Raw genomic sequence first — 18,770 nt, forward strand, 5'->3', positions numbered from 1 at the left:
CGGCCTCCGTTGTAAATTCAGTCATGTACTCCTCTCGCTCTAAGAGCAACAGGGTGCTTTTACCCAGTATTTTGAGTGGCTGGCCCCTCAGGTTGATTATGGTAGTGAAACCTAACTGAAGTTTGGTTTAATCTACATCTGCCTTCCTGAGTCTGATTCCTACTCTAGTTGAGCTAAGAACCACCTAGCACCTAGGCCCTTCCAGGTCTTCCTTAATATGTGTTGGTGTACGCTATACTCCTCTTGCTTTAAAGAGTAAAAAGGTGCTTTTACTGAGTACACTGCTCGTTGGATTGTGTCAGGTAGGTGAGCTTTGCACTTCCCTATTAGGGTTATGTTTGTAATAGTGCTTAGTTCCCTAAGCTGATCAAGGTGGTAGGCCTTAATCAGGCCTCCTCCTAAGGTTCAGCCCTAGGCTGGTTTGTGCTTCCCTGTATGAACAGGTGTTTAGCGCACAGCCTCCTCAGTGCGTTAATTAAGCGTTGAGTAGATCCTAGGATGAGTGGATTATACTCCTCTCAATACGAGGGTTCATAGCACTCAGCTGAGTTCTGCTCTCCAGGATGCCCGTCTCTACGTGTGGGTCTGAGTTGCTCCTGCCTTTCTGCAGTCACTCTTACCTGCTCTCTTCTATCAAGAATGCGTTATGGAGATTCTTTACTCAGACAGGGTTGGCCAAGACTAAGTTTGTCCTATGACAGACCAGGTCGGCCTCCCTGGTGGCATTGGGTGTGACTTCGTTCCCCTCTAGTGACTGGCCGGGGTTCCTTTTGGTTCTCTGGCCACATTCCCTTAAAAATAGATCACTTTCTCTTCGGAAAAGTTGGTTCCAAATGCCTTTAGCAGCCTTGGTAGGCCTTCTGCGGAAGGCCTTCTGACAGCCTGGTGTGACCCGAGGGTGAGTTGGTAAGCGTTTCCTTCGAAACTGCTCAACATTTTGTCAGCCATATTATTTGGCATGCACTCTCCTCAAGCATAGCGGCGTGGGTGTATTGTTTCCCATTGCGTATTCAACACAGAGCGAGTTCCCTTTCAAAAGGGAACGTTACGTATGTAACCATAGTTCCCTGAGAACCAGGGAATGAGACTCTGTGTTTCCTTGCCATGCTTCGGGTTTCCTGCCTGCAGAACAGTCCCTCAAGATGATAGATACTGACTGTTTCTCCAGGCGCTCCTTTATACTTCCGGGTCACGCCATATTACGTCATAGGCTGTCGGCGGCCAATAGGGATTGGAGTTGTTGGATAGTTGACTTTCAGACATCGGATCACGTGTGACGTTCCCCATTGAGTATTCAACGCAGAGTCTCGTTCCCTGGTTCTCAGGAAACTATGGTTACATACGTAACCTGAGACGTTTTGAGCACTTCAATTTGGAACAACCCTTCAGTATGGTGGCCATGATTATTTTGTAAGTGGGGGGTAATCAAACAACTAATCCACAGTTCTTGTGTTGTTTGATACACTTACTGGAAGATATTTACCTCTAAATGAAGAATGACTTAGATTGAAGTATACAGAGCCTTGAGAGATGCTTTTCTGCAATGAATTACTTACATTTTAGCTTTATTATTTACTCTGTTAATGTTATGAATTGAAAGACATGAGCACAACAGTGTCAGAACAGCGACTGAATCATTGAATCATTGTGTGCATCACACAGACGGAGAGATGCATTCAAATTGTAAATGTACACAAGGAATGTTGTCTAATTTAAATAAAAAACATTTTTCTGTATGTTTGAATTATTAAAGGTCTCATGGCATGAAAATTTCACTTCATGAGGTTTTTTAACATTAATATGAGTTCCCCTAGCCTGTATATGGTCCCCTAGTGGCTAGAAAAGGCGATGGGTGTAGACCGAGCCCTGGGTGTTTTGCTTCGTGTTTGAGAAAATGAAAGCTCAGATGGCCCAATCTGGAATCTTGATGTAATTGAAAAAGATTGCAAAAACTTTTAAGATTTATGAAATATAAAATATGTAAACAGATAAATGATGTTTATTGTTTATTTGTGCACATTTTCCACAACGGCACCTATCCAAAAAGGTATTTGTAATAATGGCAGAGGACTAATTTAGTTGCGCTGGTTAGTGTCTATAGCTAATAATTAAATCAGAGAAACATGAAGAGCCAACAATGTAGACTAGCATTAGCTACATGATAATAACTGTAACAGCATACATAAACCAACTAAAATACCAGACACAATGTTTTAAACTAACCATTCGGAGATGTCCTCCTGTATCCGCTGAGTTGCAACTTCTTCATCCGGATCAGATTTTGGGTCAAACTGAAATGCTCGAACGACTGCGTGTCTGCGAGCCATTGCGATACATCCACTGTCAACATTAGCGCATGGTCCCGTAGCAGCAAGCTGGTTAAGGCCACACCCACCCTCCACCTTGCCCCGCCTCTCTCCTCCTAATTAGCATTTAAATCTACAAACCCAGAAACGGCACGTCCTGAGGAAAGCTCATTGTGGGACTGTAGTGGCTGTCGGGAAAGAGACTTCAGATACAGTATATAAAAGCATCCAAAAAGTAGCATTTCATAGGACCTTTAAGCTGGAACTTTATATTATATTTTAACAATTTATATTAAATATTTGCAGTTAAGTTGAGGAATGAGAGTAAAACCGGTTCAATCTGGTGAACTGAAGGAGAGAAGAGATCGACTCGTCTAACACTGGGTCACTTCTAACAGCACTAACATGAGTCTACTGTAGCCCGGATTTACTGTTAAAATCACACATTCAAATACTGATGATACCAAATATGTTTTTAGAAGAATTTAAAACCAAAACATAATTTTAATAATTTTAATAACTGAAGCTGAAATGTGGCTTCCATGTATTCAGTCATGTTCATAATAAACAGTAGAATTATAATATACTGTCGGCTAATCAAAGGATTGAGCAGGAGACATTTATTGATTGATCAGAGTCTCTTTGAAGAACATTACTAAGGAGGTTGAAGTTTAATCCAAGTCTTATGAAGCGATATGATTTCTCTGTATGGGGAGCAAAGTGAAATTTGATCCTGTTCCCTCTGATCAGTTCATGTCTCCAGAAAACAAATCAAATATGGTGACGTGTCAATAATATCAAACCCTCAGTAGTGTCTGTGTCAGGAAACAGCAGAGGCATTTCTCTAAATATCTTCTGTGTTGGAGGATTTCTGCATGTGTGAGCGATGGATGCAGGGATCATTTTCTCCTGACATTATAATCACACTCTTCATGTCTCTTGATTTCCACAGACAATGACTTTGTTCCCAAGACCAGGAAGGAGTTCCTACTATGTAAGTCACTGAGAAAACAAGCAGAGAAACTCACTGAGTGAGAAAACATGACAGAAGAGATTTAGAGTTGATCATGATAATGATGATTTTCGCAGGATATCTGCTCAACTGTACTGAGACACTGATGAAATACTGAACATGAAGAGTTCAGATACATTAAAAGATCAGATTGATGATTCCTGATTGTGATGTGTTTTATCTCCATCAGATTCCCATCGGATCACACTGGATCTGAACACAGTGAATAAAAACCTCCGTCTGTCTGAGGAGAACAGAGTGATTACTGGCGGTACACTGCAGTCGTATCCTGATCATCCAGACAGATTTGATGGTTACGCTCAGGTGTTGTGTAGAGAGAGTGTGAGTGATCGACGCTCTTACTGGGAGGTTGAGTGGAGTGGATATGGTGTGTCTATATCAGTGTCATATAAGAGCATCAGCAGGAAGGGATTGGATGGTAAGAGTGGGTTTGGATATAATGATCGGTCCTGGAGTTTGACCTGCTATCGCTCCAGTTACTCATTCAGACACAATAACATATGGACTGAACTCCCTGTAAAGCCCATCATCAGTAGAACAGTGAATGGGAAGAATCACTATAGAGTAGGAGTGTATGTGGATCACAGTGCAGGAACTCTGTCCTTCTACAGCGTCTCTGGAGACACAATGATCCTCATCCACACAGTCCAGACCACATTCACTCAACCACTCTATCCTGGGTTTGGACTTATAATTACTGAATCATCAGTGAAACTGTGACGATGAATCAGAACAGAGAGACTCTACCCATAATGCTTGGAGCTGATGATGAATCAGATGTTATAGAGTCTCTAAATTACATTAATACCGTGACACTGAAATATCATGTCAGAATAAAAGTGTGTGACAGATCAGTGTGTGTGTCTATGCTTTTCTCAATCTGTTTGTCAATAGAAATCACCTTCATTTAGTTCTATTATAGTCACATCAATTATAATTTATGAGTGTAGAATTGAGATTTGTTCAACATCTTGTAATCAAGTGTATTTTAGGAGTCAAAGCACAGAAGCAACGTTATTAAGTTGGCTTGAAAAAGCAGAAATGCTGTTTAAACTTATTATTAGTGCTGCCTGGAGCATCATCACTAATCTACGCTCAGGTTAGTAACGGACTAAAGTACTAGCACATTGGCATTAGTTAAGTATACTTAGACTGTGTAGGTGTAACGGGGAAAAGAAAATTGTAATGAATTGTGCTAAAATGTTTGTTTATTTTGTATAATAATTCTAAAATATTAATTGAATAGAATGATCTAAGTACACCTAAAAGAAGGGATATGGGGACACCTGCAGGTGACTAGGGTAATTTATCAGTGAGGTCGGCCATTTTCTCCTCAGTCGCATTAAGCTTTTGAGGAGAACGGTAGGTGTAAAACCTCTCTTCGGTCAAATTAAAATAACGTGTTGTTATAAATGTTTTTATTTCTCTTTAAGGGTCTTTTCTCTCATGTGTATTTATTTTCAACAGTTTTGAGACCGGATTGACTATATTACACGTCTGTATGGTGTTTCCATTTAGTTTATTCCAGTTTATTCCAGTAAACACAAGTGAGTTCAGCCTATGTCTCCGTCTGATCCTTTCCGGGAGGGTTGACACAAATGAAAGAACCAGGAAGATGGGGTTACATAGGCTAGTAATGGGTTTTTCCTTTTAGAGCAACAGAGTATTGCTAGATCTAAACAGGGTGGGCCTCAACCTCTGGTTATGGTGAGATTATTCTAACTAAGGCCCAATCCCAATTCTATTTTATACCCCTTCCCCTTGCCCCTTGAAACAGAGTGTCAAGGGGTAGGGCTGAAAATATTCCCCTAAGAAATTGGACACCACTACTAGACCGTTACACGTCATCATAAGTCGTCGCTAGCTCCTACGTCATAGATGCGCCAATGTTTATCACACACTTCTAAGATGCCATCGATAGCTGTAGTGATCTCTGTTGCTTGGGCGACAGCTATTTTTACTATTAGTGCACATATCTCACAGTAATCAGGCACAAGCAACATAAACGTTTAACAGATGACTCACTCCCAAAGTTGTTTTGCTGTGTATTTCGATTTCAAGAAACACTGCTCGTTTTCTGCACGAAAACGTATGAGCCTGTGTGTTTCCTCAGGAGTCCCTACATACAATACTGATGAATAAGCACGCAAACTGAATGCACTTTTTGTTTATATCATGTAACGTACACATATTTATGGACATAACCACAACAAAACAATACATTAATCAGGCATGCGGCAAAAAGAAAAGTTAGCTGCCACCGGATTTGAATTTATGTTGTCAAATCAACGCAGGTTTCAATAAAATATAAAAAAATATGTTGTGGAACTATCATAAAGTAAAAAACATTAGCGAACTTTTTTCATAGCAATTTTAACCAATCTTTTTTCGGAGAACATAACCGAATACATGAACACAAGATTAAAGGCAACATAAAACAAGTGATTATTTATTACTAAAATACTGTTTACCGTAAGAAAATACTTACATTTATGGGTCTCTCTGCTCGCTCGGTCGGCCATGTTGGAAATTTATCATACCCCTTCGTCTGAAGTGTGGTCCTGAAAAATCTTCGTTTGAAGGGCTACCTGGCCCTTCCCCCTACCCCTTCCCCTCCAACCAAATGAGAATTGGGACACCCCTACCCCTTCACGTGAACGTGCGAAACAAAGGGGAAGGGGAAGGGGTAGAATTGGGATTGGGCCTAAGTGTCTGTGGGTAAACCACTGCATGATTATGTAAAGTTACCACTAGGGGAAGCTAAATTGGTCAGCCTGATTTTATGGTAATGGTCATGGCCCCTAGTTAAAAGTAATCTTACCTTAATTCGGTGTGTTCAGATCTATGGGGACTAAATAAACGTATTGTAGGGTCTGCACAGTCTCAAGGATGAGCAGGTCCCACCATAAACTGTGTTTAAGCCTCAATTCACGGAACTTTGGTTTGTAAATCTTACATCGATTCCGGCCCGACAGACACTAATGGATCACGAGACTTTTTTTTATGACTATTTCGATAAGTCCCAAACCTCTCCTCTGTGACTTCAAAGGAGATGCGAACGCCACAGATCGGGTTTCGAAAGACAGGCCCGAATTCCAAACGGTCATAAAAAGAGAAAATACACGCACGCACCCACAGACACACACACACATACAAAGACTGTATACACAAATATTATACCTGCAAATATGAATGTACCTGCCATTGTAGTGCTCGCTGCATGTATGTGTTACTAGTGTAGAATCGTAGAATTGACTGTAGTAGGTTGGTTTTCATGTTAAACGATAGTAATAGAGTGTAAAGTGTATCTTCTTTAGATGACGAGAGACACCTGTCGAGTTTGATCTCTCCGTAAAGCTGTGAATCAGAGCTATTCACTCATGTACGTTACATTTCTGCCAAATGCATCGTTCAATGTTTAATAATACTATGAAGAAAATGCACTGATTCAACATACCATAAATTTATTCGGGAGACAGGACAAAGGAATGTGGAAACCCGCCAAATCGCAACGCTAGCATTGGAGGACGTTATCAAGAAGGCGTTCTGGTCCGTTGTCTTTAAAACACCATGACACGCGTCTTTTGGTGGCACAAGTTTTCTGCACGAGTTCCTGCCGTCAAGACGGCCTCTCTTCTTTATTTTCCGGTCATATTACAACAGTTAAACCTTCGTTTGAAACTTCGCCGAAACAACCTCCGGAAGAAGAAGCAACTATCAAACCGAGCGCTCCGAAACTCCAAGCACCCTGACTAACCTATGCAAGTATAACGTTTTTACGATTTTAAATACTGAGTTTCCTTGCTGGCTCTTAAAGGTGAACTGTTGCAATTTGACCTGCTTTGATCATCTCTTTCGTTTCTGCCTTTCCCTCTACTTTGTATGTATTTGTATTTACTTGTGTCCATTTAGCTGTATTACCCGTTTCGTATATTAAACTCATTATATCCATGCTTTTTGTTCACTTGCTCATTTTAGCAACAACCGAGTCACTCTATATTTCAAGGCTATGATAGAAAGTTAGTCTCCCGGCCCGAGAATAACATTTCTGTCGTGATAATCTGTGGATAATTTTCTGTTTCGGTGGACGAACTGATAGTTTTCCACATAATTATTCAACCAGAACTAATCATATATGTGATTGATTATAATTCGATGTAGTTAATTCACCATATATGTTTAATTCCCCGTTGGGTCGATATATGAACGTCATAAAGCTTTCTGAATTATGATATTCATATTTCATCCATAAATTGATTAATAACTGTACATCGCTACATTTATTTGGTGGAGAATTCGCGAGCATCGTTTTAAACTTGGTTGTTGAAAAAAAAAAGCAAGGTAGAATAATTGGTGTGTGATTTAATGTTCATGCGCGCTTTATTCAGTGAGAAGACGCACGAGTCCTCACACTACTCACCGTTAACACTGCAGGCCTAGCTTTGGGTGACCGTGAAACTGCAGTTCATTAATATTCAGACTCGTATGCAAAAGGGCGACAGTCTTTTGCAATACAGTTTTAATATTAATTTCCGCTTGAATGAAACGAATTGATCGTCATTAAGCGTGTTCTGAAACGAGATTTTGTAGCGAGTTTCCTATTTAATCTCTGCAAAAGGCCTTATCTGCCGCTATTTTAATTGAATTATTTGTGTCGTCCAATTATTCAAAAATAGCGTCTCGCTCCCTTGGTAACTAATTGGACTAGCTACCCAAAAGACGTTACAAATACAAGTCTAATCTGAAAACAGTTTACCTGCTTTATCCGATTTGACTTGTAAAGTTGGAGCCAGTCGAAAAAACGCCCTAATCCAGCGTGACTAATAACAGCAGTGAATTATCCTGCAGTTACATATTTGTGCACTAAAATTTGTGCAAAAACGGGGTCACTAAACCCCGAGGTTCCAAAGTTTTATACTTAGGATAAAAGGTTGCACCAGTCCAGTGAACTGGCACAGAAGAATCCGCCGAGATTCTAAAAAGAGTTTGTATGTGATATGTGCAGTTAGATCAGCTGAAACGCTAATTTAAAAATATCACAGAGGTGGATGCAGTAACGCTGACCAGACGCCAGAGGGCAGTCTGTCCAGGTGGGGCACCCCTCCCTACTTCATTGTTGTGTGGACTCAGTAACGCCACCGTGTGGACGTTCTGAGTTAAAGCTGCTCTCCGTACTTTGAACTGAATTGTCTCCAAATTCGCCCGTGACTACTTCAACGTTGCTGTTATAACTGTTTGTTGATGGTTATGCTTTCCAATCGTTTTTGGAAGGTGGTTTACTTATTTAAATTTGGTTTAAACACGTTTTAAATTTTTAATTTAGATTAAGTTGCCCTTCCAACCAGAGAATTCACTTCCTGGAAGTGCTCCTCCGTGTGGACGGATCCGGAAGTCAATTCCCTGCCATCTGTGTGTCCTTTCCTCTCCTTGGTTCCTTTGGTCACAGATTTATTCTATTCTATTCTATTTTTATTTTATGTTACTCCATTCTACTCCTTTGGTTTAACTCAGTTTTGTTTGTTCTTCTCCCTCTCTTTCTCTTGAGTTATTATTTTATTTTATTTTATTTTATTAGTAATTGTTTTTTTTGTTTGTTTGTTTGTTTTGTTATTTATTTTGCTTTATTTACTTCGGAAATTCTTTCCCTTGTATTACTTAATGCTGTATTCTATTCACTCTTAGTCCTGTGTCCTGTATGTTATTGGCTGGCAATAACATACACACACACACCCAAGCCTCCCTTATTTCATACACTTATTTTTAAATTTAATTGAACAACATTCAATTGTAATTTAAGATTAAGTAGTGTCAATCAGTTGGCATTCTGCTTACCAAGAAGCACTCCCCTTTAGGGAATTCACAAATAGGGAAGGCTTTCTCCTCTCTTTGCCCCATGCTGTTCTTCTGTGCATTTATTTCAATTTAATTGAACAAGAGTTCAATTCAAGTTTGAATCAAGTGCCTCTGAATTGTGTTTTTCTTTTCTCTCTCCTTTCCCATTCTATTTCTATGCACTGGTTTAAATTTAATTGAACAGGCTTTAATTCAAATTTGAATCAAGTGCATCTGAATTGTTTTGTTTTATTTCGCCTTTTGTCCGGCTTCCAGCTCAGTTAAGACCCCTATCCTGTTATCCTACACACTTGATTATTTAAATTTAGTTTAAACAAGATTTAAATTGAGATTTGAATGTACAATTAAGTTGTGTTTACTTGACTGTTTGTGTACTTGCAGACAAGGCCCTCTAGCACCCGGTGGTGAGTTGACGGTTGTTCCAGTGGGTTCCAGTGAAGTGGAGTTGCCTGGCCTGGCGAATCTGACATGTGCCTGTGCGTGAATCGCAGGACGTTTCTGGCCTCACACCACGGGCAGCACGCAGAGACATTAGCAGGTTGGGTGTGTCAGGTGCAGGGAGGCGACGAGTCCAGTTGGAACCCAAGGCAATTTTGTTTAATTTCCCTGTTTCTGCTCGACAGAACCGCCCTTTGAGTAACTGCCTGCGGGGTCAGACTCAGGGGTTGGGAAAAATTCAATTTTGACCTGCCAATCTGGCCGTCGGCGTTAATACCTCGCCTGAAAACGCAATTGTGCTGAAGGTCACTGTTTGAGAGGCTGCGTCGTGGTGCAAGGAGGACAGGACGTCCGCGGACACCGCAGTCAGGTGTGGGAACGTCTAGGAGAGGCTGCCCCGTCACTGAGTTCTCATCTGGGCACTCGCAATTCATCCCAGGCCTAGAGTAACAACGTACAGTCCCTTCCCTTAGTGAAAACTACAAGATATTACATATCTTTCATTCCTTTAGGTTCTGGCCAACGCTGTTACTTTTAAGCCATAACCTCCCTCTCAGTTTTATGACGCAACGGCGCCCTCGCCTGGCCCCGTCATAATCCCAGAGGTGATAGGAAGTTTAAGCTCAATTTCTCCCCTTTAGCCCTTCACGTTTTTATTTTATTGCTATTCTACGTCTATTCCTTTCTATTTGTTGTCTGCTTTATTTTTAGGGATGAACGAGTACAGCATTATCTGTATCTGTTAACCATATGAATTATCTGTATCTGTATCTGTACTCGGAGTGGGTGGGGCCTAACCCGGAAGTAGGCAGGGCTGGTCTTGAAATGGGCGGGGCTTTAACCGGTAGGTTATTTTAAGCATGCAATTGATATGGGTTGATCAGAAATTGTTAGATTTATTGCTGATTAGAAAAATATTTACAGGACAGCATCAGGATTGAGCTTCAGATCAATGGTTTTGATCACGATAGCAAACTATATTACAGAACAAGTTTTGCAACAATGAAAACAAAACAATGCAGTGCAATTATGAAGTAAAATGTAATGAACAACATAACTTTCTTTTTTAACTTTTAATTTTTTTATGATCAGTGTGATTTTTTTTTTTTTTTTTTGGTTCTTTTTTTTTTTTTTATTCCCATACCAGGTGTGTGTGTGTGAGAGAGTGAGTAGGGAGAGCGAGAGAGAGAGAGAGAGAGAGAGAGAGAGAGCGGGCCTCCTAGTGATGTGAAATATGAGCGGGAGTTTACACAGGGTGATTATTTTGACTTTATTTTGTATTTGAGCTGCGTGTCTTGGACGCGGCGTCCGTCCAAAATAGGCGAGGTGCCTATCTTTAGCGAAACGCTGCGTCGAGGCGCTTCTGGGACGCAGCCGTAACGCGCCGCACACGCGTGCAGTGTAATCAAGGCTTCACTGTGAGTGAGCAGAGCGAGACACAGCAACAAAATACATCTGTATGTGTGTATGGGAGTGGCGCTGTGACTAGCCTATCACAGAACGCTGACACAATCAGCTACCCAATGATGATTTTCATTCAATCCGAGCACAGATATTGACTCGTATTACTCGTATAATACTCGTACTCGGCAGAAGTGCTTTATCCGTACCGGATACTCGTTTCAGCCGAGTATCCGGCTCATCTCTATTTATTTTCTCATTTAATTGCATCCATCCCATTCTGTTCTGTTTGCCTTTCTGCTGTGTTTGTTTTTTTCAGTTCACGTAGAAGCAGAACCTGTGAGAGCCACCACGGAAGCTGAATAATAGATAAGACGGCCGAGCAGCCAGAGTCATTAGAGGACTTGCAAAGCCCCGCCTGTCAAAATTTATTTTTCAATCCGGCACTCACTCACACGAATTGACCTACGGGGTCATCCTTGGTTCGACAATTAAGTGTCTAACCTACCTTCCATTAACTGTCTGCACCAGTTAACTGGAACCACACGAAAGAATTATCTAATTACGTATTACGTAACCGTTAGTCCCTGCGCAAGCTTGCATTGGTTCTTGTCTTTGTTGTGCTGTCTTTCTCTCATCAACAGTAGAAGCCACTATGTCACAAGCATCCAGCCCTGACACCCTCTGGGACCATCTCGAGACCTGGCTGGGCGTCATGACCAACCCGTTCCTGCCCAATGCCGCCGGCATCCTCCAGCACCTGAGCCGCGAGCAGCTGGACGGGGACTTGAATCGACTGATGGCCCACGATCCGATGCAGAGCTACAGTCACAAAGAATGGGCAAGACTCATCGGAGGCCTCGCCCACAACCTCATCGCCCAGGCAAGGCTCAATGAAAGGAGCAATGCACTTCTGGAGCAGGAAGTCGCGGCGCTCAAGCTCCAGGCTGAGGAAGCCCGGAGGAACCAGGCTCAGACCCAACATCGTCTTGATCAGCTACTCCTCGAGACCCCAGATCAGCGTAGGACAGCGGAGGAATCTGATCCTGAGCTACAGGAGGAAGTCGAGAGACTCCAAAAGGCCCTCGAAGAGCTCCACTTGGAGACGGGGCGCAGAGAGCAGATGGAAAAGCAATCCATAGAGGAACTAACTGGAAAACTCCAGCAAGGTGAAGCTCTCCTAGCAAGAGCAGAGATTGAACTGAAAGAAAGAGATGCTAAAGCCCGGGCCTGTGAAAATCACCTTAAACTGGCCCGAAGTGAGATCACTGCTCTGAAACAGCAAAGAGACTATCTTAGAGATGAATTGGACACTGTGCACCGAGAACTAAAGCATTCCTATAAACTGCAACGCGAATTGGGAGGAGACTTGCATGCCATGCAGCTCCCTCTAGCCACTGGACCTAAGTGCCCCAGCCAAGAGTCCCTAGTTCGTGAGGGGGTGAAAGCCCACTGCCAAAAACGTCCAGCCTCCAAGAACCATGGTCAGGAGCAAAGGGATGGGAGCCACCCCAGAAAAGCCGCGCTGCGAGCTATGGCGTGATTCCCAAAGAGCTGGACAAGCTAGCAAAGAATATCCCCACTTTCACTCCAAACCCAGCAGGGGGTGTCGACGTGCACGTGTATTTGCAAGACATTGACTTCCTGTTGCAAAATGTGGCCAACGTGAGTGCATGGGACAAGTTGTATCTACTCCGCATCACGTCCAGCCGTGACGTGCGCAGCTTCCTGGATCGGCAGCCAGAAGCTGTCAAAGCAGACTACCAGCTGCTGCGACAGGCTCTGATCAAAGAGTTTTCTGACCCTGAATCGGACCAAGGGCTCCTCGCGGCCATGGATCTTAAACAGGGCCGACTGGAAACTCCACAAGCATATTACAACCGTATACGAAAGGCCTACTTCGGAGCACGCAACGAACCAGGAATGGAGGAAGATTTCAACTTTAAGACTTTGTTTCTTAGAAACCTGCACACTGCAGTAAGTCATCATCTGGGAGTCCTGGCCTGCCCACGAAGTATGTCTATTCAACAGCTGTGAGATTTAGCCTACAAAGCTTATTCCAAGCAAAGGGCCATATCTGAAAAGACTGTTAAAAATCCAACCATCTACCCGGTCTCTGATCACTGCCCAGAACTGGCCCTAGAGGGCGCACACACACACCACAGTGACAGACCGTTCAACCGAGAGGCACGGCAGTTCCCAGCCAGCAGAGGGCAGCCTCACCATGAGGGCGCCCGTCCCAAGCACCAGAGCAGACACTCTGAAAGATTCTGGGACAAGCCACATCCAGCCAGCAACCAAAGGGGCGGTTCCACATGGGAGACCAGCCGGCGACCCAGAAATGGCTGGCCTTCATCGGATAGAGCCTCAAGCCCCAATCGCCAAAGACAAAAGGCCTCTCGACGTGCATCAAACAAGTCCAAGTCCGAGCCCTCACAGGAGCCGAGTCTGCAGAGATTCTGAAAGTTCTGAAAGAACTGATCCAGAAAAAGCCCAAAAAGGAAGACAAGAAGGACAAGTCAGACTCCTTATGACTAGAAGCAAGGTCTGCCCCTAGCGTCTGCTCTGACAGCCCTTTAACACAACCTCACACCCAACTCACAGTTGACCAGAGACTTACCACACAGTCAGTTAGTACATCACAGAGTGACCTCATCACACAGTCACCTCAGCCAACAACCGCACACTCCGAGCAAACCAGCTCACATCAACCCACCGACGACCAGGACGCCACGGTACCAGAAAGTGCCGTTTTGGTTGTCTGCCTCCCAAACGAATCACATGACACCAGCCCCACTTGCTTATCGGTCAGCACCCAAGCCCCGGTACCAAGACTCCTGGGAAACCTTATCGAAAAGGGGGTGGCCCGAAAGCTGTACATAGCCATCACTGTGGAAAACGATGTGAGGATTGAGGCCCTTGTAGACACGGGAGCAGACCTAACTTTGATGTCAACTAACCTTTTTGAAAGACTCAGACATGAAGCAAAGAAACAAAATCGAACTCTCAAATCACAAAAATGTGAGCTAAATGTGCAGTCATACAGCCAAACTGAGATCCAACTTGAACAAATAGCTCCCATTCATCTAACCATCGGTCCAATGAGTTTGGTACACCCCGTATACATCTCACCGATGGACACGTTTCCCATGCTCATTGGCAAAGACTTGCTAGATCGCTTTGAGCCCCTATTGGACTTCAGACAGCTGAAAATTTGGGCTCAAGTACGAGAACCGCGGCCTTTCCAGTCACCCAGGTCATCTGAGCCAGACTGTCAGGTCACAGAGGTCACGGGAAACCCCACAGCTAGCCGCGGGAACCCCGTCTCAGCACCAGGGCAAAGTTCAAGTTCGCTCCTCTGCACCCTTCAGCTCACCACAGACTCTGACTCCTTCTGCCCCAAGGTCACACCAGACCTGCAGCTGAATGGCTTAACAATAACAGACACTGTCCTCGCACTGTGGGCTGACAACTCAGCCATCAACCATAACGTGTTCAATGCTCTCAAGGAAAACGCACCGGACCTCCCATTCGTCAACAAGCGCACACGTTTCTCTTTAGACTCTCGCCTGTCAGCCATGACAACGGCCAAAGGCGTCTGCGCTCTGAACTTGAAATGGAACGGCCGGTTTCTAACCCATTACTTTCTGGTCCTCCCAGACCTAACGCATGATGTTTACATTGGAGCAGACCTCCTGATTCGCCTCAAAGCTCACGTGGACATGGTTAATGAGGTAGTGTGGGCACCAATGACTGTACAGCCCCCTGTTGTTCCGGTTGACCTTGAGAACCTCGTGTCTGGCCAGACCATTCCAGAAGTCTGCTTCCTGGTCAACGAACAGGAAACTGTAGTACCCGCTTATACCAAAGGGGTCGCTATTCGCCTCAACATGAGACAGGGCCAAAACCTGAATAACACACTGGGTTTCTTCCAACTTTCACCTGAAAGCGTGGAACTTGGACTCACCTTGGAAGCCACACCCCTCACTGAAGTGTCATCCCGTGTAATCTACATTTTGCTTAACAACTGCATGGCTACCCCCATCAGAATTCCCAAGGCCTACCGGCTGGGATGGCTAGTAAGCCACGACTTCCATGACTTTGAACTCACGTTACCAGTCATCGGGTCAATACCAGCTGCTATGATACCAGAAGGGAGCCCAGACAACACGGTTTTAACTGCACCCTTCAAGACCATCTCCATCACTGCCATCATGCCGGTACCCACAGAACAGGTGTGCAGAACGGAACTGATGGAGGACCAACACCTTGCAGTATACACAGTCTCTAGCCAGCCTGCCTGTGAAACCCAGGAAAACACGGCACCACTGACAGCTGACACCACCACAGAAGAGCCATTCCCAGGGTTCGAGTCTCAAGTCCAACAAATCCTGAAGGATGCAGATGCCCTAAAGTACGAGGCAGACCGCCAGAAACTCAGACAGGTCCTGTACAAATTTAAAGCATCATTTGCCAAAGACTCTTTAGACTGTGGACTCACTAACCTCCACACGGTGCGCATTCCAACGCGCCCAAACGCTCCTCCCACCTTTGTCAGGCAGTACAAAATTCCCATCACCTCACACGAACCAGTGCAGGAGATTATCCGCTCCATGGAAGAGAAAGGTGTCATCCGTCCTTGCAACAGCACCTACTCAGCCCCCATCTGGCCTGTTCTCAAACCAAATGGCAAGTGGCGACCAACCATTGATTACAGGAAACTGAACCAGCAGGTGCCACTGTCACGGTGGCCCATGACACAGCTGGAGCAGGAACTACCTAGAGTCAAAGGGGCCACTATCTTCTCGACGCTTGATGTGGCATCAGGATTCTGGACCATACCCGTACACCCAGAGGATCAACACAAGCTGGCTTTCACTTTTGGCAACCGGCAGTACACTTTTACAAGGTGCCCATTCGGCTATGCCAACTCACCAGCTGAATTCAACATCTTCCTGAACAAAGCATGTCCAGATGCAAGGATGAGAGGGAACCTCATCTATGTGGACGATGTGCTCATGAAAAGTACGACTGTGGCGGACCACCTGATAGAAATAGACCATGTTTTGAACCAACTGACCACCGCCGGCGCCAAAATTGCCCTCCACAAAGGACAATGGTGCCGAACCAAGGTCAACTACGTGGGTCTATTTGTCGGTTCACAGGGCATTGAACCGCAGTCCAGCCGCATTCAAGCTATTCAAACCATCAAACCTCCCACTAACATCTCAGAGCTGCGTAGCTTTCTAGGTGTGTGCAACTACTCGCGACAGTTCATTGAGAACTACTCGGACATTGCAAGACCTCTAACTACTCTGTTGAAAAAGGACTGCCCGTTTGTCTGGACGGACGCCAAAACAAGTGCAATGAATGAACTGAAACGACATTTGTGCACAGCCCCATGTCTGGCTTACCCCGATCCAAAGAAGGAGTTCTACTTGGAAGCCGGATTCTCCAAGAACTGCCTGAGCGCTGGTCTCTACCAATGATACGATCAAGACAAAAGAGTCGTAGCGTATGCCAGCAAAACACTCCTGCCACCGGAGTGCAAATACTCAGACTGTGAAAAGGCTTTGCTCTGCACTGTATGGGCCATCCAAAGATTTTCCAACTACATTGGGGCACAAAAGGTTATAATAGAGACCTGTCACCAACCTGTCACCTTCCTCAACAGCCAACGCATCCGAGATGGCGTAGTCACCAACTCACGCATAGCCACATGGCTGATGGCCCTCCAGGGGCACAACGTCGAGGCACGATACGCCCAAAATCACAAGTCGGCTCTTGGCAACGGCTTGGCGGCCTGCCAAAACTGCTCCGATGACACTCCAGCTTCGACACCGGAGATGGAAATACCCCAAAACCAGCAACCGACCTGCCACCGGTACTTCGAAGAGAATGCGTGCCAAGGTATGCCCACTGCCTACGTAGATGGATGTTCGTACAACCATGAGGGCATCCTAAAGGCAGGTGCAGGGGTGTTATGGTTAAACGACCAACCCTGCCCACCACAACACTTCAATTTGGGCCCCCAGTCATCGCAGTATGCGGAGGTAGCTGCGATCCTCATCGCCCTCCAAATCGCACTGGCCCACAACATCAAAGAACTCCTCATTTGCACAGACTCAAACTATGCCCGACTCAGTTTCACATGCCACCTCCCAGGCTGGAAACTAAAGGGCTTCAAGACCGCAAACAACAAGCCGGTCAAACACCAACACCTGTTCCAAGCATGCGACGATATCACGATGACAGACAACATGATCGTTTACTGGAAGAAGGTGAAAGGACATTCGAAACTACCTGGCAGGGACAAAGACTTGAATGACCAAACTGATGCCCTTGCCAAGACGGGCGCACTACGGGGTAATCTGTGGTCACCCCCCACCCAAACACCCACCCCTGCTGTAGCAGCAGTCACCCGCAGCCAACGTACTGCTCCCACACCACAGCCGCTGTCACTAGCTCCACAACTTTCCAACAATGACATTGCCGACCTCCAACCCTCGGACTCCGCCATACACACCATTAAAAACCTCCTCTCAAACCCCTCCTGCCCCCCGATCACGAAGTCCAACTTCGACAACAACCCCAACCTCAAACGACTACACTACGTCAAGCACATGCTGCATGTGAAAGAAGACATTCTGTGCTATGCCCCTGATGATCTCACTGCGCCAAGGCTTGTGATACCACACGGCCAAATGGGGGTTATGCTCATGTATGCCCACGACGCACCATGTGCTGGACACCATGGTACCAGAGCCACTTACGAGACACTGAAACAAGTGGCATACTGGCCTGGCATGCAGCAGGATGTGGCAGAGTATGTTAGAGGATGCCTGGTGTGCTGCCAATTCCAACCGACAAACCCAACTCACAGAGCTCCACTGCAACGCAGAGGAGTCACATTCCCATGGTCAGACCTCCAGATAGACTGGGTGGGGCCCCTGACCAGATCGACGAGAGGAAACAGGTATTTCCTCACGGTCGTGTGCCAATTCACCAAGTGGGTAGAGTGTCTTCCAGCACCGAACGACACGGCCCAGACTACAGCATACCTCCTGATGAACCACATTTTCAGCAGATTTGGGCTGCCATTGAGAGTCAACTCCGACAGAGGTACTCATTTTACTGCCGAGATCATGCTGCAAATTTGGAGACTCCTGGGCGTACAGAGCCAGCTGCACATCAGCCACCATCCAATCTCGTCAGGGCAAGTGGAACAGACCAATAAAACTGTGGTTAGCATGCTAAAAAAATATGTGTCAGCCAACCAGAAAGACTGGGATGTGAAACTTCCCCTGGTACTCATGGCTATTAGAGCCACTCCGCAGGAGTCAACTCGGGTGTCCCCCTTCGAACTAATGACGGGGCGACAGTTGACCCTGCCGCTGCACCTGCTGTACCAACCGGGAGATTCCAGCCTCGTCACTGCCTACACGACCCACCAGTACCTCGATGAGCTACACCGACACCTACGAACCACGTTTGCTTTTGCCCAACAACAGCTTCAACGAAGCGCGGAAGGCCAGAAAGCATACTACGACCGTAAGGCGTCACACCAGGAACTGGATGTGGGTGACCGGGTCTGGTACTACCTTTTCGCTCAGCAACCCAAAACAGCCTCCCAACGGCTGTCAAAGAAATTTCTTCCTCGTTGGATGGGACCTCATGAGATTGTGGACAAACTCTCCCCGGTCGCATACCGAATCAAGTTGAGCCGAGGGCAGAAAGAA

The 18,770-nt window shown here is 45.2% G+C and overlaps 1 protein-coding gene and 1 pseudogene across 1 annotated transcript in view; one reads left to right on the plus strand and one right to left on the minus strand.

Annotated features, from left to right (window-relative positions):
- LOC137007197 (tripartite motif-containing protein 16-like protein) overlaps positions 1-4,183 on the plus strand; it is a 28,145-nt gene extending 23,962 nt beyond the window's left edge. Inside the window, exons 2-3 of the mRNA XM_067368551.1 lie at positions 3,259-3,300; positions 3,509-4,183. Coding sequence (XP_067224652.1) covers positions 3,259-3,300; positions 3,509-4,059 — 593 coding nt within the window. The 3' untranslated portion in view covers positions 4,060-4,183. The remainder of the gene's footprint in view (positions 1-3,258; positions 3,301-3,508) is intronic.
- The window catches only part of LOC137005239 (uncharacterized), a 615,607-nt pseudogene that overhangs the window by 177,287 nt on the left and 419,550 nt on the right, over positions 1-18,770 (minus strand).

The sequence above is a fragment of the Chanodichthys erythropterus genome, chromosome 3 (genome assembly GCF_024489055.1).
Source record: "Chanodichthys erythropterus isolate Z2021 chromosome 3, ASM2448905v1, whole genome shotgun sequence".
Taxonomy (NCBI): domain Eukaryota; kingdom Metazoa; phylum Chordata; class Actinopteri; order Cypriniformes; family Xenocyprididae; genus Chanodichthys; species Chanodichthys erythropterus.